The sequence below is a fragment of the Petromyzon marinus genome, chromosome 62 (assembly GCF_048934315.1).
Source record: "Petromyzon marinus isolate PM22_M1 ecotype Great Lakes invasive population chromosome 62, UKy_Petmar_22M1.pri1.0, whole genome shotgun sequence".
Classification (NCBI taxonomy): Eukaryota; Metazoa; Chordata; class Hyperoartia; order Petromyzontiformes; family Petromyzontidae; genus Petromyzon; species Petromyzon marinus.
Genome location: NC_133728.1, coordinates 4027791 through 4055170, shown reverse-complemented (window position 1 = coordinate 4055170; position 27380 = coordinate 4027791). Strand labels below are relative to the sequence as shown.

Below are 27380 nucleotides of genomic sequence, written 5' to 3'. Positions count from 1 at the left end.
CGCTGTCTGTGTGTGTGTCTGTGTCTGTGGGGGGAGCGGTAGTGTAGTGGTTAGCGCGCTGTCTGTGTGTGTGTCTGTGTGTCTGTGTATGGGGGACGCGGTAGTGTAGTGGTTAGCGCCGCGCTGTGCTACGAACCCGGCGACCCGAGTTCAATTCCCGCTCACGGCCACCACCAGTGACGATTATTTGAACCGGTCCTGGGCCTCCCCTAGGTCGACTCAGCCTCAAACAATTAACTCGTGTGGTGTCTGAACATCGCCACTGGGGAGACAAAGGCGGCCGGGCGTAATGAATCCAATTCTCTGGCGAAGCCGGGTAGTACAGCTAGTAAGAGTATATAGTACTATACCGCCTTCAACTTTCATGAACGACCGGGTGTTTAAGTTTAGCGATTTGTCGTATTGTCTGGCTGTATAATAAATGAAAAAATACAATAACTTTACTATGCAAGCAAAAAAAGTGTGTTTTGATAATTGTTTTGTATTTAGGGCCCTTTTATAACATTGCTACAGGCCCCACACTAGCTTCATGCGGTCGGTTTGCTTTTATACAGGGTGGCCCAAAAGTCAGGACACATAGGGTTGTTATTATTATACAGGGTGGCCCAAAAGTCAGGACACATAGGGTTGTTATTATTATACAGGGTGGCCCAAAAGTCAGGACACATAGGGTTGTTGTTATTATACAGGGTGGCCCAAAAGTCAGGACACATAGGGTTGTTATCATTATACAGGGTGGCCCAAAAGTCAGGACACATAGGGTTGTTGTTATTATACAGGGTGGCCCAAAAGTCAGGACACATAGGGTTGTTATCATTATACAGGGTGGCCCAAAAGTCAGGACACATAGGGTTGTTATTATTATACAGGGTGGCCCAAAAGTCAGGACACATAGGGTTGTTACTATTATACAGGGTGGCCCAAAAGTCAGGACACATAGGGTTGTTATTATTATACAGGGTGGCCCAAAAGTCAGGACACATAGGGTTGTTATTATTATACAGGGTGGCCCAAAAGTCAGGACACATAGGGGTTATTATTATACAGGGTGGCCCAAAAGTCAGGACACATAGGGTTGTTATTATTATACGGGGTGCCCCAAAAGTCAGGACACACAGGGTTATCATTATACAGGGTGGCCCAAAAGTCAGGACACATAGGGTTGTTATTATTATACAGGGTGGCCCAAAAGTCGGGACACATAGGGTTGTTATTATTATACAGGGTGGCCCAAAAGTCAGGACACATAGGGGTTGTTATTATTATACAGGGTGGCCCAAAAGTCAGGACACATAGGGTTGTTATTATTATTATACAGGGTGGCCCAAAAGTCAGGACACATAGGGGTTATTATTATACAGGGTGGCCCAAAAGTCAGGACACATAGGGGTTATTATTATACAGGGTGGCCCAAAAGTCAGGACACATAGGGTTGTCATTATTGTACAGGGTGGCCCAAAAGTCAGGACACATAGGGTTGTTATCATTATACAGGGTGGCCCAAAAGTCAGGACACATAGGGTTGTTATTATTATACAGGGTGGCCCAAAAGTCAGGACACATAGGGTTGTTATTATTATACAGGGTGGCCCAAAAGTCAGGAAACATAGGGTTGTTATTATTATACAGGGTGGCCCAAAAGTCAGGACACATAGGGTTGTTATTATTATACAGGGTGGCCCAAAAGTCAGGACACATAGGGTTGTTATTATTATACAGGGTGGCCCAAAAGTCAGGACACATAGGGTTGTTATTATTATACAGGGTGGCCCAAAAGTCAGGACACATAGGGTTGTTATTATTATACAGGGTGGCCCAAAAGTCAGGACACATAGGGTTGTTATTATTATACAGGGTGGCCCAAAAGTCAGGACACATAGGGTTGTTATTATTATACAGGGTGGCCCAAAAGTCAGGACACATAGGGTTGTTATTATTATACAGGGTGGCCCAAAAGTCAGGACACATAGGGGTTATTATTATACAGGGTGGCCCAAAAGTCAGGACACATAGGGTTGTTATCATTATACAGGGTGGCCCAAAAGTCACCACTACACCACCGCTCCCCACGACCACACACAGACACCTATACATAGAGGCAGGGATCTTAAGCGCCACTCTTGAAATCATCAGCCGCAGGGGGGGGGGGGGGGGGGGCGTGACATGAAAAAAGAATCGCTCGTTTGTGTGGCCCTCCAGAGCCAGAGGCAATAATTTAATAGATCCGTTGTTAATTACAAGTTGTTTAGTTACATCAACCATAAATACGTCGGGTGTGTTCTCAGCGTGGAGTGGCGTCACTCGAGACTCTCGGGCCCACCGCGCATCACGACGGCACCGTCGTGTGCGCGATTCTGACGTGCGTATGACGTGCGTCTGACGTGCGTATGACGTGCGTATGACGTGCGTCGACGTGTGCGCGCACACGCGATTGTGACGTGCGTATGACGTGCGTATGACGTGCGTATTACGTGCGCGCGCACGCGATTGTGACGTGTGAGCCGTATTGTGACGTGAGCGCGATTGTGAAGCGTGCGAGATTGTGACGTGTGCGATTGTGACGTGCGAGCGCGATTGTGACGTGTGCGATTGTGACGTGCGAGCGCGATTGTGAAGCGTGAGCGTGATTGTGACGTGTGCGATTGTGACGTGCGACGAGTGTTCCGTTGTGACGTGTGCGCGCGATTGTGACGTGCGTGTCGCGAGCGCGAGTCTGTGTCAGAGTGCGTGTGCGCGCCTATTGGTTCTGTGTGTGTCCGACCGGATACGCGTGGGGGAGCGATGGCGCAGCTGGCAGCGCGGTTGGATTGCCGCTCACGGCCAATGACAGCGGCGGATATCCGACCCGGTCCCCGGCACCTCCACGAGGCCGACTCGTCCTCAGACGAGCGCCTCGGTGACGGCCGGGCGCGGCGGCGACGGCGGCGGCGGCGCTGGGCCAACCTCGTCGCTCGTGCCGCAGTGGCGGCCTTGGTAGGCGCCGCCGCCCGCTAGCAGCGCTCGCCCCGACCGCCTGCGGAAGGCTGCACGGGAGGAGGGGGATCTTTTGCCTTCGCGTGTACAGCGGACGCCCGGCACACGACGGGCCCCGCTCGCCGATCCCCGGTGACGCGGACGGCGCCACCGGGGATCTGTAACGTCCCGCTGTGGAGCGGCGGCGGCGGACTGCGCCAGGTAGAATTGCGACTAAGGAAAATAGGCGCGACCGCAGCGTTTAAAAGATAAACGCATTTTTTTAAAATTCTATTTTACCAGGCAAGGCCCACCGCTGAGCTATATATATAGTGGCTCTTTTTCGGAAGCGGCTTGCCCACAAAACGATAGCTGGAACGAAGTGGGCTTATCTTTATCATCATCACCACCACCACGTTGACATTTGACATTTATAGCAGCTAAATAACTCTAAACGAGCGTTGTCGATTCTTCACCGGAGGATCCGGAGGAAAATCCACACGACCACGGGGACAGACGGAGAGACACCGCAAACTCCAAATATACAGCAGGCGTCGGGGGTCGGGATTGAACCCACAAACGCCTGTACACCAGGCGAGCTAGTTAACATCTTGTAGCCACCGCAGTGTTGACCAGGGCTGCCGCTGGATTATAACCGTGAAGGGCACGTTACTGCATCATAACGTCATTTTCCCATCAATCCGAAGACATTTCTTCGGGGAATTAATTGAAAATCGGGGAACACATCCCCCGTAAATATGTATAGTGCACTGTATGGTGTATACGTGTTACATGTATATGTACTGTGTATGTATATATTTGACGATATTAATCCTGTTATTGTAGTGTACTGCATGGTGGAAACATGTGTAATGACAATAGAGCCTGTATGCGGTGTGAGTGGACTAGTGGCCACGGAAGGTAATGCCAGGGGAGTCAGCCGACAGTGCGAATGGACTAGTGGCCACGGGAAGTAATGACAGGGGAGTCAGCCTCCAGTGCAAATGCACTAGTGGCCTCGGGAGGTAATGACAGGGGTATCAGTTGTGAGCGTGAAGGGACCGGTGGCCACGGGAGATAATGACAGGGGTATCAGTTGTGAGTGTGAAGGGACTGGTGGCTACGGGAGGTAATGACAGGGGAGCCAGTTGTGAGTGTGAAGGGACTGGTGGCTACGGGAGATAATGATAGGGGTATCAGTTGTGAGTGTGAAGGGACTGGTGGCCATGGGAGGTAATGACAGGGGAGTCAGTTGTGAGTGCGAAGGGACCGGTGGCCATGGGAGGTAATGACAGGGGTATCAGTTGTGAGTGTGAAGGGACTGGTGGCTACGGGAGGTAACGACAGGGGTATCAGTTGTGAGTGTGAAGGGACTGGTGGCTACGGGAGGTAATGACAGGGGAGCCAGTTGTGAGTGTGAAGGGACTGGTGGCTACGGGAGATAATGACAGGGGGAGTCAGCTGTGAGTGTGAAGGGACTGGTGGCCACGGGAGGTAATGACAGGGGCGTCAGTTGTGAGTGTGAAGGGACTGGTGGCCACGGGAGGTAATGACAGGGGAGTCAGTTGTGAGTGTGAAGGGACTAGGGGGCCACGGGAGGTAATGACAGGGGTATCAGTTGTGAGTGTGAAGGGACTGGTGGCTACAGGAGGTAATGACAGGGGAGTCACTTGTGAGTGTAAAGGGACCGGTGGCCATGGGAAGGTAGTGACAGGGGAGTCAGTTGTGAGTGTGAAGGGACTGGTGGCCACGGGAGGTAATGACAGGGGAGTCAGTTGTGAGTGTGAAGGGACTGGTGGCCAAGGGAGATAATGACAGGGGAGTCAGTTGTGAGTGTGAAGGGACTGGTGGCTACGGGAGGTAATGACAGGGTATCAGTTGTGAGTGTGAAGGGACTGGTGGCCACGGGAGGTTACGACAGGGGTATCAGTTGTGAGTGTGAAGGGACTGGTGGCTACGGGAGGTAATGACAGGGGAGTCAGTTGTGAGTGTGAAGGGACTGGTGGCTACGGGAGGTAATGACAGGGGTATCGATTGTGAGTGCGAAGGGACTGGTGGCCACGGAAGGTAATGACAGGGGTATCAGTTGTGAGTGTGAAGGGACTGGTGGCTACGGGAGGTAATGACAGGGGTATCAGTTGTGAGTGTGAAGGGACTGGTGGCCACGGGAGGTAGTGACAGGGGAGTCAGCTGTGAGTGTGAAGGGACCGGTGGCCACGGGAGGTAATGACAGGGGTATCAGTTGTGAGTGTGAAGGGACTGGTGGCCACGGGAGGTAATGACAGGGGTATCAGTTGTGAGTGTGAAGGGACTGGTGGCCACGGGAAGTAATGACAGGGGAGTCAGTTGTGAGTGTGAAGGGACTGGTGGCCACGGGAGGTAATGACAGGGGAGTCAGTTGTGAATGTGAAGGGACTGGTGGCCACGGGAGGTAATGACAGGGGCATCAGTCGTGAGTGCGAAGGGACCGGTGGCTCGGGGAATGTTCGAGAAGGGAGCGTGGTCAGGCGATGGAAGAGGCTGGTGGAGTCTGCCGGTGGAGCGAGCGTCCAGAGTCGGCGCGAATGATCGAGAAGGGGCGAGTGGCCTCCTGTTGGTATACAAGGGGGAGATACACGGGAGACCCGGGGTTGTTGCGGTGGGGATCTCCACCTGATGTCAAGTGAAAGTGTCTTCAATAAAGTGCCATCTCAAGAGAAGTGTGCCAATCAGCAATTGTTTCTTGCTGTGGTTGTTCCACTTGATGACGGGCGCTTGTGTTGCGCAAGAAACGTCGCGATTTAATTTATTTTATACCTACCACGTGACTTTGCCGAAAGAACCAAAGCGTAAGTGTGTCAAGTCGTCATTACACGTGTTACATGTACTGTGTACATGTACGTGGCAATATGAATCATATTGTCTTAGTGCACTGCATGGTGTACACGTGTTATATGTAAGATGTGTTCAGTTTAACACGCCGCAGGCTTTCGCGACCAATATCATTCGTAATAAAGTTTTTTTGGGTTATATCGCGAAAGTGTAAATGTTGTGTCGTAACCCTCCACCACCCGACACAGCCAATTAGTGAGGGATTTGTCACGTGAAACAAAACGCCAAATAGTTACTACTCCAGCCCCACCGGTGTGTTTGAGAGTAAATCCGCAACATTTACAATTTTAGTTGTGCCGTGGCGTTTCGCTGGTGATTACATCCAGCATCATCGGGCGATTTGCCAGAGTGTAAATGTTCTGTGTATATGAACTGTGTGTATATGTGACGATATCAATCACTGTCCTAGTGTACTGCATGGTGTATGCGTGTTATATGTATATGCTCTGTGTGTATATGAACTGTGTATATGTGACGATATGAATCATTGTCCTAGTGTACTGCATGGTGTATGTGTGTTACATGTATATGTTCTGTGTGTATATGAACTGTGTGTATACGTGACAATATCAATAATTGTTTTAGTTTACGGCATGGTGTATACGTGTTACATGTATATGAACTGTGTGTATATGTGACAATATCAATAATTGTCCTAGTGTACCGCATGGTGTATGCGTGTTACATGTATATGTTCTGTGTGTATATGAACTGTGTGTATCTGGCATGTTTTGCATATGTACAGCATTCAAATAGTACATTCTATAAAACGTCTCCGTCTCGATAATTCAATCCTCATAAGTGTACATATTTACAGCGTGCGTGTCCGACGTTTCGCGCCACGCGCAAGGGGGGCCATTCTTCGGGAGCGAGCGAGTCGGGCGGGCAGGTGGGTAGGTAGGTGGTTTAGCGGCTGGGCGACTGAGTGGGTGATTGAGTGGGTAGCTGGGTGAGTTCGGTGACTGGTCATCAGGCGATTGAGTGAGCGGGTAGGTGGTCCAGTGGATGCGTGTATGAACTGGTGGTTGAGTGAGCGAGTAGGTGGTTTCATGAATGGGTGTTTCAGCGGGTGGTTGAGCGAGTGGGCAAGGTGGTTTAGTGGCTCAACGGGTAGGTAGGCGAGTGAGCGAGCGGGCGAGTCGGTAGGCAGTTGAGCGGACGGGCGGACGAGTGGGTTGGCGAGTGACTGAACGCGCTCCCCGAGGAGTCTCTCCCAAGGACAACGGAGTGAAACGTCGGTACATCGTGCCAAGCAACGCACGCAGCCGGCACAACCCGGAAGCTCCACTGGAGAGAATCGCACAGCGGCACGGGCGCGAATGCCCGACGCAAACGCCTCGCAATGCAGCTGCAACCTCCCTGTTGTCTTGAGACTCCGTCGGCGGCATCATCATCATCGTCGTCGCCATCGCCGCCGCCGCCGCTACCGCGGAATTCGTTAACTTAAACGTTGATTAAATACGGTGAATAACCTTACGAGGAGCAGTGCACGACATTTACATTGACAGTCAAAACGATCGCTGCGCTGTCGCTCTTGCTCGCGGGTGTTCGTCGCCAGGACGTTACGGGGATTAGAGCCTGGTGCAGGCTCCCTTGCCCGCCGCCGCCGCCACCAAAACAAAGATCCCCCGTGTAGCCTTAACAGACTGTTGGGGCAAGTGCCGTTAGCGAGTAGCAGCGCCTATTAAGGCCGGTACGGCACACGAGGGGGTGGGGGGTTGGGGGGTGAGTGGCCAGCAACCACGCCCGGCCGCCTTTGTCTCCCCAGTCGCGATTTTTGTTTTGTTCACACACCGCGCAAGATACTCATTTGGGGGGCCGAGTCGACCTAGGGGAGGCCCAGGACCGGTTCAGATTCGTAGGTAGGTGAGCGAGTGGGTGGGTGAGCGAATGACCTGGTGGTTGAGCGAGCGAGCGAGTAGCACGGTTGGCTATGTGCGTTGCGAAAGAACTTCAACAGGCATACAGAGAGTCAGTTTAACACGTAGGTTTCCGCAGGCAATATCATCCATTAGAGGTCTTTTTTGGGTTAAGACGCGGAAATAAATAAATGTTGTGTCGTTAAAACCCGCCACCACCCGACACAGACAACCAGTAAGGGGTTGTCATGTAAACAGAACGTGGCCAATTCGTCACTAGTACAGCACCAGTGTGTAGTGTAGTGTACTAGTACAGCACTAGTGTGTAGTGTATAGTGTTGTAGTGTATAGTGTAGTATACTAGTACAGCACTAGTGTGTAGTGTATAGTGTAGTGTACTAGTACAGCACTAGTGTGTAGTGTATAGTGGTGTAGTGTATAGTGTAGTATACTAGTACAGCACTAGTGTGTAGTGTATAGTGTAGTGTATAGTGTAGTGTACTAGTACAGCACTAGTGTATAGTGTAGTGTATAGTGTAGTGTATAGTGTAGTATACTAGTACAGCACTAGTGTATAGTGAAGTGTATTGTGTAGTGTACTACTACAGCACTAGTGTATAGTGTAATGTATAGTAGTGTAGTGTATAGTGTAGTATACTAGTCCAGCACTAGTGTATAGTGAAGTGTATTGTGTAGTGTACTACTACAGCACTAGTGTATAGTGTAGTGTATAGTGTAGTGTATAGTATAGTGTATAGTAGTGTATAGTGTAGTACAGCACACCGGTTGTGTGTTGGAGAGCCAAGCCACAACATTGGCAATCTGAGTACGACGTTTCACCAGTAATTACAACTGGCTCTCCAACACACCAGTGTGCTGTACTAGTACACTACACTATACACTACTATACACTACACTATATACTACACTATACACTACACTATACTACACTATATACTACACTATAAACTACACTATACACTACACTATATACTACACTATACACTAGTGCTGTACTAGTATACTACACTATACACTACTATACACTACACTATATACTACACTATACACTAGTGCTGTACTAGTATACTACACTGTACACTACACTATATACTACACTATACACTAGTGCTGTACTAGTACACTACACTATACGCTACACTATACACTACACTATACACTACACTACTACACTACATTATTATACACTACACTATACTATACACTAGTGCTGTACTAGTATACTACACTAGACACTACACTATACACTAGTGCTGTACTAGTATACTACACTATACACTACACTACTATACACTATACTATACACTAGTGCTGTACTAGTATACTACACTATACACTAGTGCTGTACTAGTATACTACACTATACACTACACTATACACTAGTGCTGTACTGGTATACTACACTATACACTACACTATACACTAGTGCTGTACTAGTATACTACACTATACACTACACTATACACTAGTGCTGTACTAGTATACTACACTATACACTACACTATACACTAGTGCTTTACTAGTATACTACACTATACACTAGTGCTGTACTAGTGTACTACACTACACTATACACTAGTGCTGTACTACTACACTACACTATACACTGCACTATACACTACACTACTATATAATACACTATACACTAGTGCTGTACTAGTATACTACACTATACACTACATTATACACTAGTGCTGGACTAGTATACTACACTATACACTACACTATACACTAGTGCTGTACTAGTATACTACACTATACACTAGTGCTGTACTAGTGTACAACACTACACTATACACTAGTGCTGTACTAGTACACTACACTATACACTACACTACATTATTATACACTACACTATACTATACACTAGTGCTGTACTAGTATACTACACTAGACACTACACTATACACTAGTGCTGTACTAGTATACTACACTATACACTACACTACTATACACTATACTATACTATACACTAGTGCTGTACTAGTATACTACACTATACACTACACTATATACTACACTATACACTAGTGCTGTACTAGTATACTACACTATACACTAGTGCTGTACTGGTATACTACACTATACACTACACTATACACTAGTGCTTTACTAGTATACTACACTATACACTACACAGTAGTGCTGTACTAGTGTACTACACTATACTATACACTAGTGCTGTACTAGTGTACTACACTATACACTACATTATACACTAGTGCTGTACCAGTATACTACACTATACACTACACTATACACTGTGCTGTACTAGTATACTACACTATACACTACACTATACACTAGTGCTGTACTAGTGTACTACACTATACACTACACTATACACTAGTGCTGTACTAGTGTACTACACTATACACTACACTATACACTAGTTCTGTACTAGTATACTACACTATACACTACACTATACACTAGTGCTGTACTAGTATACTACACTATACACTATACACTAGTGCTGTACTAGTGTACTACACTATACACTACACTATACACTAGTGCTGTACTAGTATACTACACTATACACTAGTACTGTACTAGTGTACTACACTATACACTACACTATACACTAGTGCTGTACTAGTGTACTACACTATACACTACACTAGTGCTGTACTAGTATTCTACACTATACACTACACTATACACTACACTATATACTAGTGCTGTACTAGTATTCTACACTATATACTACACTATACACTAGTGCTGTACTAGTATACTACACTATACACTACACTATACACTAGTGCTGTACTAGTATACTACACTATACACTAGTACTGTACTAGTGTACTACACTATACACTACACTATACACTAGCGCTGTACTAGTGTACTACACTATACTATACACTAGTGCTGTACTAGTATACTACACTATACACAACATTATACACTACACTACACACGAGTGCTGTGCTAGTATACTACACTATACACTAGTGCTGTACTAGTGTACTATACTATACACTAGTGCTGTACTAGTATACTACACTATACACTACATTATACACTACACTACACACGAGTGCTGTACTAGTGACCAACTGGCCACGTTCTGTTTACGTGACAACCCTCGTTAGTTGGCTGCGCCTGGGGGTGGTGGCGGGTTTTAACGACACATTTCTATATTTACGTGGCAATATAACCCAAACAACCTCTATTATGGATGCAGACAGCCGTCACTGGTGTTGCTAGCCGTGAGCGGGAATCGAATTCGGGTCGACCCGGGTTTGCAGCGCGGCGTGCTAACCGCTACACCACGACCACCACCACCACCATCACCACCACCACCACCATCACCACCACCATCACCACCATCACCATCACCACCATCACCACCACCATCACCACCACCATCACCACCACCATCACCACCACCACCACCATCACCACCACCACCATCACCACCACCACCATCACCACCACCACCATCACCACCATCACCACCACCATCACCACCACCACCATCACCACCACCACCACCATCACCACCACCATCACCACCATCACCACCATCACCACCACCACCACCACGGGAAGGGACGTTGCCGTACGGAGAAACTAAACATAAATGAGCGCCAGTTTCAAGGGATGCCGGGACTGCTGAAGGGACGTCGGGAGTGCAGTGGGCGGAGAAGGATGGACAGGGAGGAAGGCACGGTCCAGGATCACAAGCGGCAGCAGGAAGAGAGGGGGAGACGGAGGTGAAGGAGCAACTTGGGACCACGACGTCGGGGATGATGAAAGGGCGATGGCGGCGATGGCGGCGGCGACAATGAGTCGCCACCGCCATCGCCGCCATCGATCAGCGGCGGCTTTGGCTACGTCCGACGCGGCACAAGATCAACGTACGTACAAACAGCCCGTCACGAAACAAAATCCTCCCCGGCCGCCCTCACGCAGGGGGGCGGCTTGGTGGCTCGTCGGACAAAGACGGCGGCCGCCGCGTTCGGGCGCGCATCCTAGGGCCGTCTGGAACGCTCTTCCGTCCGACATGAAGAGGCCACCTGGAGCTTGCGCGTTTTCATAGTCCCCTGCATTTCAAAAAAAACAATTCCTCTAGAACTGCTTTTCGTGTCTTCTTGTTCCTTCTCCCCGAGCTCCTCCGATTCACGCGGCTTGGCTACGTTAAGGTTCAACGGACGTACACATGATGAGCGGGGAGGCACGCGGAGGGAGGCGACGGAAGGAAGGAAGGAGGGGAAGGGAACTGCACGGAGGAGGATGTAGTGAGAGAGTGTGAGAGTTTGAGTGTGAGTGAGAGAGTGAGTGTGAGAGAGTGGTGTGAGAGTGTGAGTGAGAGAGTGTGTGAGTGAGAGTGTGAGTGAGTGTGTGAGTGTGAGAGAGTGAGTGTGAGAGAGTGAGTGAGAGTGTGAGTGTGTGAGAGAGTGTGTGAGTGAGAGTGTGTGAGAGAGTGAGTGAGAGTGTGAGTGAGTGAAAGTGTGAGAGAGTGTGAGTGAGAGTGTGAGTGAGTGAGTTCACACGTGAGTGTTGCTCCCACACAGCTCGTAGAAGAGGATGTAGTGAGAGGGTGTGAGAATGTGAGTGAGAGTGTGAGTGAGAGTGCGAGTGAGAGTTTGAGTTTGAGTGAGTGAGAGTGTGAGTGAGAGTGTGAGTGAGAGAGTGAGTGAGAGGGTGAGTGAGAGAGTGAGAGAGTGAGTGAGTGAGAGAGTGAGAGTGTGAGTGAGAGAGTGTGAGTGAGAGAGTGAGAGTGTGAGTGAGTGAGAGTGTGAGTGAGTGAGTGAGCGTGTGAGTGAGTGAGTGAGAGAGTGCGAGAGTGAGAGAGTGTGAGTGAGTGAGAGTGTGAGTGAGAGTGTGAGTGAGTGAGTGAGAGTGTGAGTGAGAGAGTGAGTGAGTGAGTGAGAGTGTGAGTGAGAGAGTGAGTGAGTGAGTGAGAGTGTGAGTGAGTGAGTGAGAGTGTGAGTGAGAGAGTGAGTGAGTGAGTGAGAGTGTGAGTGAGTGAGTGAGAGTGTGAGTGAGTGAGTGAGAGTGTGAGTGAGTGAGTGAGAGTGTGTGAGTGAGAGAGTGAGAGAGTGAGTGAGTGAGAGAGTGTGAGTGAGTGAGAGTGTGAGTGAGAGTGTGAGTGAGTGAGTGTGAGTGAGAGAGTGAGTGAGAGAGTGAGTGAGAGAGTGAGAGTGTGAGTGAGAGAGTGAGTGAGAGAGAGAGTGAGTGAGAGAGTTTGAGTGAGAGAGTGAGTGAGAGAGTGAGTGAGAGTGTGTGAGTGTGTGTGAGTGAGAGTGTGAGTGAGAGAGTGAGTGAGAGTGTGAGTGAGTGAGTGAGAGTGTGAGTGAGTGAGTGAGAGAGTGCGAGTGAGAGAGTGAGTGAGTGTGAGTGAGTGAGAGTGTGAGTGAGAGTGTGAGTGAGTGAGTGAGAGTGTGAGTGAGAGAGTGAGTGAGAGTGTGAGTGAGAGAGTGAGTGAGAGAGAGAGTGAGTGAGAGAGTTTGAGTGAGAGAGTGAGAGAGTGAGTGAGAGAGTGAGTGAGAGTGTGTGAGTGTGTGTGAGTGAGAGTGTGAGTGAGAGAGTGAGTGAGAGTGTGAGTGTGTGTGAGAGAGTGAGAGTGTAAGTGAGTGAGTGAGAGTGTGAGTGTGTGTGAGAGAGTGAGAGTGTGAGTGAGAGTGTGAGTGTGTGTGAGAGAGTGAGTGTGTGAGTGAGTGAGAGTGTGAGTGAGTGAGTTCACACGTGAGTGTTGCTCCCACACAGCTCGTAGAAGAGGATGTAGTGAGAGAGTGTGAGTGTGTGTGAGTGAGAGTGTGAGTGAGAGTTTGAGTGAGTGAGAGTTTGAGTGAGAGTGTGAGTGAGAGTTTGAGTGAGTGTGTGTGAGAGTGTGAGTGTGTGTGAGAGAGTGAGTGAGAGAGTGAGTGAGAGAGTGAGAGTGTGAGTGTGTGTGAGTGAGAGAGTGAGTGAGTGAGAGTGAGTGAGTGAGAGAGTGTGTGAGTGAGTGAGAGAGTGAGAGTGTGAGTGAGAGAGTGAGTGAGAGTGTGAGTGAGTGAGAGAGTGAGTGAGAGAGTGAGAGTGTGAGTGAGAGAGTGAGTGAGTGAGAGAGTGAGTGAGAGAGTGAGTGAGTGAGAGTGTGAGTGAGTGAGAGAGTGAGTGTGAGTGAGAGTGTGTGAGAGAGTGTGTGAGAGAGTGAGTGAGAGTGTGAGTGAGTGAGAGTGTGAGTGAGAGTGTGTGTGAGTTCACACGTGAGTGTTGCTCCCACACAGCTCGTAGAAGAGGATGTAGGCATCGCTGGACACGACTCGACTCTCAGGCACCTCCGTGACGCTGAGACAGAGCAGAGACAAAGACAAAGGTCCCCCGTGTAGCCTGTCGCTCTTGCTCGTAATAACAGCGGTGAGGGGTGTTCGTCGCATGGACGTTTCGGGGATAGAGCCTGGTGCAGCTCCCTTGGCTGCACCAGCACCACCACCGGCACGACCACTGCCACCACCACGACCACCGTGACCACCGCCACCACCACCACCAAAACAAAGATCCCCCGTGTAGCCTTAACAGACTGTTGGGGCAAGCGCTGTTAGCGAGCACCTATGAAGATCCGGCACGGCACACGAGGGGGTGGGTGGCCAGCGCCACGCCCGGCCGCCTTTGTCTCCCTCAGTGGCTACACCAGGCTCACTCATTTGAGGCCGAGCCGGACCTAGGGTGAGGCTCAGAACCGGTTCAGTGGCCGTGAGCGGGAGTCGAACTTGGGTCGGCCGGGTTCGTAGCGCGGCGGAGCGCTAACCGTTGCGCCACCGCTCCCCCCGAGACAACGGCAAAAACAGCAACCGCCGCTAAGTGGCGCTGGCATCACCACGGCACGTGTGCCAGGCTATGTGCACATTGAGGCCGTGCGAAGAGCACAGACACACGCACGAAAGACATGTGCATGTACGTGGGTGTGCGTGTATGCACGTGCGTGGGTGTGCGTGCGCGGGTGTACGTGGGTGTGCGTGTGTGTACGTGCGTGTGCGTGGGTGTGCGTGGGTGTGCGTTGGTGTACGTGCGCGTACGTGCATGTGTGCGTGTGCGTGCGTGGGTGTGCGTGCGTGTACGTGGGTGTGTGTGGGTGTGCATGTGTGTATGTGTACGTGGGTGTACGTGGGTGTACGTGGGTGTGCGTGCGTGTACGTGGGTGTGCGTGCGTGCACGTGCGTGCGTGGGTGTGCGTGGGTGTGCGTGGGTGTGCGTGCGTGGGTGTACGTATGTGTACGTGCGTGCGTGCGTGTGCGTGGGTGCACGTGTGTGCGTGGATGTGCGTGGGTGTGCGTGTGTGCGTGGGTGTACGTGGGTGTACGTGCGTGTACGTGTGTGTACGTGCGTGTGTGTGCGTGTGTGTGTGTGTACGTGTGTGTGTGTGTACGTGTGTGTGCGTGTATGTGTACGAGGGTGTACGTGGGTGTACGTGCGTATGTGTGCGTGCGTGCGTGTGTGTACGTGTGTGTACGTGTGTGTGTGTGTACGTGTGTGTGTGTGTGTACGTGTGTGTGTGTACGTGTGTGTGTGTGTACGTGTGCGTGTGTGTGTACGTGTGTGTGTGTGTACGTGTGTGTGTACCTGGTGTCGTTGTAGAGGTACCAGGAGCCGGACTGTGCGTGGCGACACAGCGAGACGTAGTGGCCACACTGCATGGAGCCCGAGTGCAGCGACACGGCGTACAGGTCGTACAGCGCACACGCTGAACACACACACACACACCATCGTCACCGTCATCATCAATAACATCGTCACCATCATCATCATCAATAACATCATCGTAACTAACGTCGTCACCATCATCATCAACATCATCGTAACTAACATCGTCACCATCATCATCATCAATAACATCATCGTAACTAACATCATCGTAACTAACATCGTCACCATCATCATCACGATGATGAAAGAAGTTCAACATACATATATACATCACCCCCCCCACCACCACCATCATCACCCCCCCCCACCACCATCACCCCCCCCACCACCATCACCCCCACCCCCCCACCACCACCACCACCACCCCCCCCCCCCACCACCACGCCTCCCTCCCCCCTCCCCCCCCCCACCGTTGCTCTCCGTGGTGTACGCCGTCAGGTCGAGCCCACGGAGTGGGTAGTTCACGGGGGCCGTCAGCTTGCTGGCGCCGGCACCACCGGCACCACCGCCGGCACCGCCGCCGCCGGCCCCTCCACTCCCCGCCCTGCCTCTCCCTGGCGGCGGCGGCGGCGGCGGCGGGAGGAGGGAGGAGGAGGAGGAGGAGGAGGGGGGGAGGTGGTGGTGGGACGCCGGCTCGGAGAAGCGCTTGAGGAAGAGGACAAGCAGGCGGGGAAGCCGTTGCAGTGAGAGGCGCTTGCCGCTGCGGCGCTTGCACTGGCAGCGGGGGCAGTGCGGGCGCTCGTCGCCGTCCAGCGTCTCCTCCTTGGCGAAGAGACGCACGCACTCCTGCAGGGACGGGTCACTCAGCGGACGCTGGGCCGGCGGGAGAGGAGAGGAGAGGGAGGGTTGGTGGGTGAGTGGGTGAGAGGGTGGGTGGGTAAGTGAGTGGGTAGGTGGGTGAATGAGTGAGTGGGTGGATGAGTGGATGGGTGAGTGAGTGGGTGGGTGGGTGGGTGAGTGGGTGGGTGGGTGGGTGAGTGGGTGGGTGGGTGGGTGAGTGGGTGGGTGGATGGGTGAGTGGGTGGGTGGGTGGGTGAGTGGGTGGGTGGGTGGGTGAGTGGGTGGGTGGGTGGGTGAGACAGTGTGTTGGTGGGGGGGTGAGTGGAGCGGTGAGTGGATGGGTGAGTGGGTGGGTGAGTGAATGAGTGAGTGGGTGGGTGGCTAAGGGTGTGGGTCGGTGCGTGAGTGAGTGGATTGTTGAGTAAATTGATGAGGGGGTGGGTGTGTGGGTGGATAGGTGCATAATTGAGAGGATGAGTGAGTGGGTGAGTGGATTGGTGAGTCAATGAAAGAGTGAGTGAGTGAGTGGGTGGATGAGTGGATGGGTGAGTGGGTGGGTGGATGGGTGAGTGGGTGAGTGGGTGGGTGAGACAGTGTGTTGGTGGGGGGGTGAGTGGAGCGGTGAGTGGGTGGGTGAGTGGATGGGTGAGTGGGTGGGTGGGTGAGACAGTGTGTTGGTGGGGGGGGTGAGTGGAGCGGTGAGTGGGTGGGTGAGTGGATGGGTGAGTGGATGGGTGAGTGGGTGGGTGGGTGGATGGGTGAGTGGGTGGGTGGGTGGGTGAGACAGTGTGTTAGTGGGGGGGTGAGTGGAGCGGTGAGTGGGTGGGTGAGTGGATGGGTGAGTGGATGGGTGAGTGGGTGGGTGGGTGGATGGGTGAGTGGGTGGGTGGGTGGGAGAGACAGTGTGTTAGTGGGGAGGTGAGTGGAGCGGTGAGTGGGTGGGTGAGTGGATGGGTGAGTGGGTGGGTGAGTGGGTGGGTGAGTGGATGGGCGAGTGGGTGGGTGGATGAGTGGATGGGCGGGTGGGTGGATGAGTGGATGGGCGAGTGGGTGGGTGGGCGAGTGGGTGGGTGGGCGGGTGAGACAGTGTGTTGGTGGGGGGGTGAGTGGAGCGGTGAGTGGGTGGGTGAGTGGATGGGTGAGTGGGTGGGTGAGTGAATGAGTGAGTGGGTGGGTGGCTAAGGGTGTGGGTCGGTGCGTGAGTGAGTGGATTGTTGAGTAAATTGATGAGGGGGTGGGTGTGTGGGTGGGTGGGTAGGTGCATAATTGAGAGGATGAGTGAGTGGGTGAGTGGATTGGTGAGTCAATGAAAGAGTGAGTGAGTGAGTGGGTGAACGAGTGGGTGGATGTGTGGGTGGGTAGGTGCATGAGTGAGTCGATAAGTGGGTCAGTGAGTGGGTGAGTGGATTGGTGAGTGAATGAATGAGTGAGTGGGTAAGTGGGTGAGTGGGAAAGTAGATGAGTGGGTGGGTGAGTGAGTGAGTGGGTGGGCGGATGAATGACTGAGTGAGCGGGTGGGTGGGTGGGTGAGACAGTGGGTTGGTGGGGTGGGTGAGTGGAGCGGTGAGTGGATGGGTGGGTGAGTGGGTGGGTGGCTAAGGGTGTGGGAAGGTGTGCGAGTGAGTGGATTGGTGAGTGGATGAATGAGTGAGTGGGTGAGTGAGTGGGTAAGTGGGTGGGTGAGTGGATGAGTGGATCGGTGAGTGAATGAATGAGTGAGTGGGTGAGTGAGTGGGTAAGTGAGTGGATGAGTGGATCGGTGAGTGAATGAATGAGTGCGTGGGTGTGTAGGTGGGTGGGTAAGTGGATGAACGCGTGGCTGGGTGTGTGGGCGAGCCGTTACTTTAGCGACGGGGAGTGGCAGGGACCAGAATGCGTCGAACGTGGTGGAGTGGAGGCCGCAGTGCAGGCACGTCAGGGTGCTCTTCAGCTGTCCCACAAACAGATCTGTCCCCAACATCACCGTCAACATCATCAACTTCATCGTCAACGTCATCAACTTCATCGTCAACGTCACCCTCAACGTCACCGTCAACGTCATCCTCATTGTCAACATCGTCGTTATCATAATCGTCAAACTTCATTGTCAATGTCATCGTCAACATCATCATCTTTGTCATCGTCAACATCTTTCGTCATCGTCAACATCGTCATCACCTTCATCAAAGTCATCATAATCGTTAAATTGACAAAAACAAAGATCCCCCGTGCAGCCTCTAACAGACTGTAGGGGCAAGTGCTGTTAGCGAGTAGCAGCGCCTATGAAGGCCGGCACGGCACACGAGGGGGTGGGTGCCCAGCACCACGCCCGGCCGCCTTTGTCTCTCCAGAGGGGATGTTTACCACACACCGCTACACCAGGTAGTCATCATCATAGACATCATCACCATCACAGACATCATCATCACCATCACAGACATCGTCATCACCATCACAGTCATCATCACCATCACAGTCATCATCACCATCACAGACATCATCATCACCACCATCACAGACATCATCGTCACCATCACAGACATCATCGTCACCATCACAAACATCATCGTCACCATCACAGACATCATCGTCACCATCACAGACATCACCATCACAGACATCATCGTCACCATCACAGACATCACCATCACAAACATCATCGTCACCATCACAGACATCATCGTCACCATCACAGACATCACCATCACAGACATCATCGTCACCATCACAGACATCACCATCACAGACATCACCATCACAGACATCATCGTCACCATCACATACATCACCATCACAGACATCATCATCACCATCACAGACATCATCATCACCATCACAGACATCACCATCACAGACATCATCATCACCATCACAGACATCATCATCACCATCACAGACATCACCATCACAGACATCATCGTCACCATCACAGACATCATCGTCACCATCACAGACATCACCATCACAGATATCATCATCACCATCACAGACATCACCATCACAGACATCATCGTCACCATCACAGACATCATCGTCACCATCACAGACATCATCATCACCATCACAGACATCATCATCACCATCACAGATATCATCGTCACCATCACAGACATCATCATCACCATCACAGACATCATCATCACCATCACAGACATCATCATCACCATCACAGACATCACCATCACAGACATCATCATCACCATCACAGACATCACCATCACAGACATCATCATCACAGACATCACCATCACAGACATCACCATCACAGACATCATCATCACCATCACAGACATCACCATCACAGACATCACCATCACAAACATCACCATCACAGACAACATCGTCACCATCACAGACATCATCATCACCATCACAGATATCATCATCACCATCACAGACATCACCATCACAGACATCATCGTCACCATCACAGACATCATCGTCACCATCACAGACATCACCATCACAGACATCATCACCATCACAGACATCATCGTCACCATCACAGACATCATTGTCACCATCACAGACATCGCCATCACAGACATCATCACCATCACAGACATCACCATCACAGACATCACCATCACCATCACAGACATCATCATCACAGACATCACCATCACAGACATCACCATCACAGACATCATCATCACCATCACAGACATCACCATCACAGACATCACCATCACATACATCACCATCACAGACATCATCGTCACCATCACAGACATCATCATCACCATAACAGACATCACCATCACAGACATCATCATCACCATCACATACATCATCGTCACCATCACAGACATCATCGTCATCATCACAGACATCATCGTCACCATCACAGACATCATCATCACCATCATAGACATCGTCACCATCACAGACATCATCATCACCATCATAGACATCGTCACCATCACAGACATCATCATCACCATCACAGACATCATCTTCACAGACATCATCGTCACCATCACAGACACCATCATCACCATCACAGACATCATCATCACCATCACAGACATTACCATCACAGACATCACCATCACAGACATCATCATCACCATCACAGACATCACCATCACAGACATCATCGTCACCATCACAGACATCACCATCACAGACATCATCGTCACCATCACAGACATCACCATCACAGACATCATCATCACCATCACAAACATCATCATCACCATCACAGACATCATCATCACCATCACAGACATCATCGTCACCATCACAGACATCATCATCACCATCATAGACATCGTCACCATCACAGGCATCATCATCACCATCATAGACATCGTCACCATCACAGACATCATCATCATCACCATTACAGACATCATCACCATCACAGACATCACCATCACAGACATCACCATCACCATCACAGACATCACCATCACAGACATCATCATCACCATCACAGACATCATCATCACCATCACAGACATCATCATCACCATCACAGACATCATCATCACCATCACAGACATCACCATCACAGGCATCATCATCACCATCACAGACATCATCATCACCATCACAGACATCACCATCACAGACATCATCATCATCACCATCACAGACATCATCACCATCACAGACATCACCATCACAGACATCACCATCACCATCACAGACATCACCATCACAGATATCATCATCACCATCACAGACATCACCATCACAGACATCATCATCACCATCACAGACATCATCATCACCATCACAGACATCATCATCACCATCACAGACATCATCATCACCATCACAGACATCACCATCACAGACATCATCATCACCATCACAGACATCACCATCACAGGCATCATCATCACCATCACAGACATCATCATCACCATCACAGACATCACCATCACAGACATCACCATCACAGACATCATCGTCACCTGCGACCCGAGTTCGATTACCGCTCACGGCCACCACAACACCCGAACCGGTTCTGGGCCTCCTCTAGGTTAACTCGGCCTCAAATTAGCACCCCGTGTCGACGTGTAAACATCCCGACGAGGGAGACAAAGGCGGCCGGGCGTGGTGCTGGCCACCCACCCCCTCGTGTGCCACAGTGCCGGCCTTCGTAGCTGCTGCTACTCGTTAACAGCACTTGCCCCTCCGAGTCTGTTAGGGCTACACGGGGGATCTTTGTCTTTGTGTGTGTGTGTGTTCACGTACCCACGATTTTACTGTTGTCTCTCTCCAGGTAACTCTTCCACTGCTTCATCGACTTCTCCTTATCACTGCAGGTGGACACCAGGGTGAGCGGACAGGTGAGCCATTTTTGGCGAGTGTACAGGTGGGCGAGTGTACTAGCGGTGGACAGGTGAGTGTCGTGGTGAGTATAGGGTTAGATGTAGGGGTGAGTGAGCGTGGTGGTGAGTCTAGGGATGAGCGTGGTGGCGAGTGTAATGGTGAGCGAAGGGTGAGTGAGCGTGGTGGTGAGCGTGGTGGTGAGCATGGTGGTGAGCGTGGTGGCGAGTGTAATGGTGAGCGAAGGGTGAGTGAGCGTGGTGGTGTGCGTGGTGGTGAGCATGGTGGCGAGTGTAATGGTGAGCGCAGGGTGAGTGAGCGTGGTGGTGAGCGTGGTGGTGAGCGTGGTGGTGAGCGTGATGGTGAGTGTGGTGGTGAGCGTGGTGGTGAGTACGGTGGTGAGCGTGATGGTGACTGAGCGTGGTGGTGAGCGTGGTGGTGAGTGTGGTGGTGAGCGTGGTGGCGAGCGTGGTGGTGAGCACGGTGGTGAGCACGGTGGTGAGCGTGGTGGTGAGTGTGGTGGTGAGCGTGGTAGTGAGCGTGGTGGCGAGCGTGGTGGTGAGTGTGGTGGTGAGTATGGTGGTGAGCGTGGTGGTGAGCGTGGTGGCGAGCGTGGTGGCGAGCATGGTAGTGAGCGTGGTGGTGAGCGTGGTGGTGAGTGTGGTGGTGAGTGTGGTGGTGAGCGTGGTGGCGAGCGTGGTGGTGAGCGTGGTGGTGAGCATGGTAGTGAGTGTGGTGGTGAGCATGGTGGTGAGCGCGGTGGTGAGCACGGTGGTGAGCGTGGTGGTGAGCGTGGTGGTGAGCGCGGTGGTGAGCACGGTGGTGAGCGTGGTGGCGAGGGCGGTGGTGAGCGTGGTGGTGAGCGTGGTGGTGAGCGCGGTGGTGAGCACGGTGGTGAGCGTGGTGGTGAGCGCGGTGGCGAGGGCGGTGGTGAGCACGGTGGTGAGCGTGGTGGTGAGCGCGGTGGTGAGCACGGTGGTGAGCACGGTGGTGAGCGTGGTGGTGAGCGCGGTGGTGAGCACGGTGGTGAGCGTGGTGGTGAGCGCGGTGGCGAGGGCGGTGGTGAGCGTGCCTCACCTCAGGTGGTCGAGGTCGTGGATGAGCGGGTGAGCGCGCGGTGAGGAGCGGTTCACGTCATGGTGCAGTCCGTCCAGCAGGAAGAGCAGGAACTCCTGAGCGTCGTGCTGACTGCAACAACGCAGAACACAAAGCTTCCCCAACAACAACAACAACAAGCGCCATTCGCCACTAAGTGGCGGCGGTGACGTCGCCACGGCACCCGTGCCAGGCCACGTGCACCTTGAGGCTACCACGTGAAGCGTCGAACGCCCGCCGGCACGAGGCCACGGGACAGACCCAGGTGGCGTGGGTCGACTGCTGCGCCAGGCTAGGTGCAGGAGGTCACGGGACAGACACTGGTGCTGTGAGTTGACCGAATGAAATGGCTGGCAGATGCACCACCTGTGCCCCCCGCCACTGTGCCAAACTTACTGCACTTCAGCCGCCCGGCGCTCCGCTCGTTGTTCTGAGCAGGCGAGTGGTGAGCGAGTAACGTTGGCAGGCGAGCGAGTAGGTGGGTGAGTTGCTGTGCGAGCGAGTAGGTGGGTGAGTTGTGAGTATACGAGCGAGTAGGTGGGTGAGTTGCTGTGCGAGCGAGTATGTGGGTGAGTTGTGAGTATACGAGCGAGTAGTTGTGGTGAGGGTGCTGGACTCCGAACCCGTCGACACGAGTTCGATTCCCGCTCACGGCCAAAACCAGCGACGGTTATCGGGATCCGCCCAGGGCCTCCCCCCTAGCCTCAAGCGAGTACCTGGTGTAGCGGTGCGTAGTGAACGTCGCCACTGGGGAGACAAAGGCGGAGCGGCGTGGTGCTGGCCTCCCACCCCCTCGTGTGCCGTGCACAGGCCTTCATAGGTGCTGCTCGCTAACAAGCACTTGCCCCAACAGTCTGTTGACGCTATGCGGGGGAACTTTCCCTTCGAGTCGTGGGTGAGTAGATGAGTAGGTGAGCGAGTGGGTGAGTGAGTAGTGAGTGTGCAGCTGTGCGAGTGTGTAGGTGAGCGCGTGGGTGAGCGAGCATGTGAGCGAGTGGGTGAGCGAGCGTGTAGCCGGGTGAGTCAGCGAGCGGGTGAGTGAGTGGGTGAGTGAGTGTGTAGCCGGGTGAGTGAGCGAGCGGGTGAGTGAGCGGGTGAGCGTGTGTGTGGGTGAGCAGGTGAGCGGATGAGCGAGTGAGCGGATGAGCGAGTGAGCGGGTGAGTGAGCGTGTGAGTGAGTGGGTGAGTGAGCGGGTGAGTGAGTGTGTAGCCGGGTGAGCGAGCGGGTGAGCGAGCGGGTGAGCGAGTGTGTAGCCGGGTGAGTGAGTGGGCGAGGGAGCGTGTGAGCGAGCGGGTGAGTGAGTGAGCGAGCGGGTGAGTGAGTGTGTAGCCGGGTGAGTGAGTGGGTGAGGGAGCGTGTGAGCGAGCGAGCGGGTGAGCGAGCGGGTCAGTAAGCGGGTGAGCAAGCGGGTGAGCGAGCGGGTGAGTGAGTGAGCGAGCGTGTGAGCGAGCGGGTGAGCGAGTGAGCGAGCGGGTGAGCGAGCGGGTGAGTGAGCGAGTGGGTGAGCGAGTGAGCGAGCGGGTGAGCGAGCGGGTGAGTGAGTGGGTGTGGGAGCGTGTGAGTGAGCGGGTGAGTGGGTGAGTGAGCGGGTGAGTGAGTGAGCGGGTGAGTGAGTGAGCGGGTGAGTGAGTGAGCGGGTGAGTGAGTGAGCGGGTGAGTGAGTGAGCGGGTGAGTGAGTGAGCGGGTGAGTGAGTGAGCGGGTGAGTGAGCGAGCGGGTGAGTGAGCGAGCGGGTGAGTGAGCGAGCGGGTGAGTGAGTGAGCGGGTGAGTGAGTGAGCGGGTGAGCGAGCGGGTGAGTGAGTGAGCGGGTGAGCGAGCGGGTGAGCGAGCGGGTGAGCGAGCGGGTGAGCGGTTAGTTTACCTGCCGCCCCCGAATCGGGGTGCATGTCTCTGCACCTGGGTGAGGAGTGATGAGGGGCGTGCGACGCTCCCCCCACTCCACAGCTCACGCAGGAGCAGCGCAAACGCTGAGCAGCAGCAACAGCAACAACAACATGACACAACAACGTTAACAACATTACACAACAACATTACACAGCAAAAATAACACAACACCATCAAAAAACACCATTACACAACAACAGTGTAGTCTATAGTCGTGTATTGTAGTGTATAGTAGTGTAGCGTATAGTGTAGTAGAGTCTGTTTAGGCTTTCGCGACCAATATTATTCATAATGAAGGTTTTTGGGTTAGATCGCGTTAATTATAAATGTGTCGTAACCCTCCACCACCCGACACGGCCAATCGGCAAAAAAGTGTCACGTTGACAAAAGACAAAATAGTTCACTACTTTAGCCCCACCGGTGTGTTGAAGAGTGAATCCACAACATTTACAGTTTGAGTAGCACGACGTTTCGCTGGTAATTACATCCAGCATCATCGGGCAATTCGCCAGAATGGTAAAGCCCTCTCCACTTGCTCCCGGTCTTTGAGAAATAGAAAATAACTTTAATCGCTCTGACAGCTACAGGCTTAGTGCGGCTTGGAAGTGTATTATTAGATAATACACATTCAAATTCCTTATAGGGGAAACACATACTAATTAACGGATTACTAACGTAGCATGTAATCACAATAACACACATTGCAACTAATTACTAATCTACAACTCATTACTAATCATAACCATTGACTGATTAACAATCGATTATGTAATTACAATACCCCCGCCCCTCCGCCTCAAATCACTGCACCTGAATGAGTTAAATGATGACGTCACCCTGCTGCTCTATTTAAGACCCAATTGGTGCTCGACCAGATGCCGCCAAAAGGCTCAAAAGAAAGCCGTCCCTTGGTGTGGACCAATCAGTTTCAAGGACAATGCATCATATTATCATAGTAGGTTTTTTGTTTGCATTTTGACTGCAGGTATTGTGGTTAATGCAGTAAACGTGAATCCTCGTAAAAAGGTTTCAGTTTTGTTGCCAGAAAAAAGGGGAAAAAAATCCCATTCATACACCCGGCGTCTTTTTAGGGCGCTCTCGCCGGAACCGTTAATCGCCGTCCAAACGCCACGGCACTCGGATTGGCAAACGCTGGAGCGGGTTCACTCTCCGACGCACGACCGGCTGGCGTGGGCTGCGTGTGGGCTGTAGCGACGCAATATTGCCCATCGTGCAGGGGGTTTGTCTGGGTTAAGGGCGCGTGAATGTAAAACGTGTCGTTAAACCCGCCACCGCCCGAATACGGCCAACCGGTAAGGGTTGCGTCACGTAAACAAAAACGTGGCCAATTCGTAGTGACAGGGGAGTCAACCTACGGTGGGAGTGGACTAGTGGCCACGGGAGGTAATGGCAGGGGAGTCAACCTACGGTGGGAGTGGACTAGTGGCCACGGGAGGTAATGACAGGGGAATCAACATACGGTGGGAGTGGACTAGTGGCCACGGGAGGTAATGACAGGGGAATCAACCTACGGTGGGAGTGGACTAGTGGCCATGGGAGGTAATGGCAGGGAAGTCAACCTACGGTGGGAGTGGACTAGTGGCCACGGGAGGTAATGACAGGGGAATCAACCTACGGTGGGAGTGGACTAGTGGCCACGGGAGGTAATGACAGGGGAGTCAACCTACGGTGGGAGTGGACTAGTGGCCACGGGAGGTAATGACAGGGGAGTCAACCTACGGTAGGAGTGGACTAGTGTCCATCGGAGGTAATGACAGGGGAGTCAACCTACGGTGGGAGTGGACTAGTGGCCACGGGAGGTAATGACAGGGGAATCAACCTACGGTGGGAGTGGACTAGTGGCCACGGGAGGTAATGACAGGGGAGTCAACCTACGGTGGGAGTGGACTAGTGGCCACGGGAGGTAATGACAGGGGAGTCAACCTACGGTAGGAGTGGACTAGTGGCCATCGGAGGTAATGACAGGGGAATCAACCTACGGTGGGAGTGGACTAGTGGCGACGGGAGGTAATGACAGGGGAATCAACCTACGGTGTGTGTGGACTTATGGCCATGGAAGGAATTGACAGGGGAGTCAGCCTACAGTATGAAGGGACTGGTGGCTATGGGAAGTAATGACAGGGGAGTCAGCCTGCAGTACGAAGGGACTGGTGGATAAGGGAGGTAATGGCAGGGGAGTTCACCTCCGGTGTGAGTCGACTAGTGGTCACGGGAGGTAATGACAGGGGAATCAACCTACGGTGGGAGTGGACTAGTGGCCATGGGAGGTAATGGCAGGGAAGTCAACCTACGGTAGGAGTGGACTAGTGGGCACGGGAGGTAATGACAGGGGAATCAACCTACGGTGTGTGTGGACTTATGGCCATGGAAGGAATTGACAGGGGAGTCACCCTGTACGAAGGGACTGGTGGATAAGGGAGGTAATGGCAAGGGAGTTCACCTCCGGTGTGAGTGGACTAGTGGCCACGGGAGGTAATTACAGGGGAGTCAATCTACGGTGGGAGTGGACTAGTGGCCACGGGAGGTAATGACAGGGGAGTTAACCTACGGTGCGAGTGAACTAGTGGCCACGGGAGGTAATGACAGGGGAGTTAACCTCCGGTGTGAGTGGACTAGTGGCCACGGGAGGTAATGGCAGAGGAGTCAACCTATGGTGTGAGTGAACTAGTGGCCACGGGAGGTAATGACAGGGGAGTCAACCTATGGTGTGACTGGACTAGTGGCCACAGGAGGTAATGGCAGGGGAGTCAACCTACGGTGTGAGTGAACTAGTGGCCACAGGAGGTAATGACAGGGGAGTTAGCCTGCAGTACAAGTGGACTGGTGGCTGTTGGAATGATCGAGAATAGGAGTGTGGCCAGGTGACAGAAGAGGACGTTGGAGTCTGCTGGTGGAGCGAGCGGTCTAGAACCAGCGAGAAGGTTTGGGAACGGGGGCGTGGCCTCAGACCGTATATAAGGGAGATGCATGGGAGACTCGGGGCTGTTGC

The 27380-nt window shown here is 52.4% G+C and overlaps 1 protein-coding gene across 2 annotated transcripts in view; it reads right to left on the bottom strand.

Moving 5' to 3' along the window:
- Positions 1–13767: 13767 nt before the first annotated feature.
- The window catches only part of LOC116955847 (uncharacterized), a 34560-nt gene continuing 20947 nt past the window's right edge, over positions 13768–27380 (bottom strand). For both annotated transcript variants that reach the window (XM_032977170.2, XM_076053682.1), the window contains exons 7-13: positions 24348–24453; positions 22467–22577; positions 21315–21379; positions 17971–18074; positions 15758–16160; positions 15264–15384; positions 13768–13991 (exon numbers count right to left, since the gene is read on the bottom strand). In XM_032977170.2, the coding sequence (XP_032833061.2) occupies positions 13904–13991; positions 15264–15384; positions 15758–16160; positions 17971–18074; positions 21315–21379; positions 22467–22577; positions 24348–24453 (998 nt within the window). In that variant the 3' untranslated portion in view covers positions 13768–13903. The remainder of the gene's footprint in view (positions 13992–15263; positions 15385–15757; positions 16161–17970; positions 18075–21314; positions 21380–22466; positions 22578–24347; positions 24454–27380) is intronic.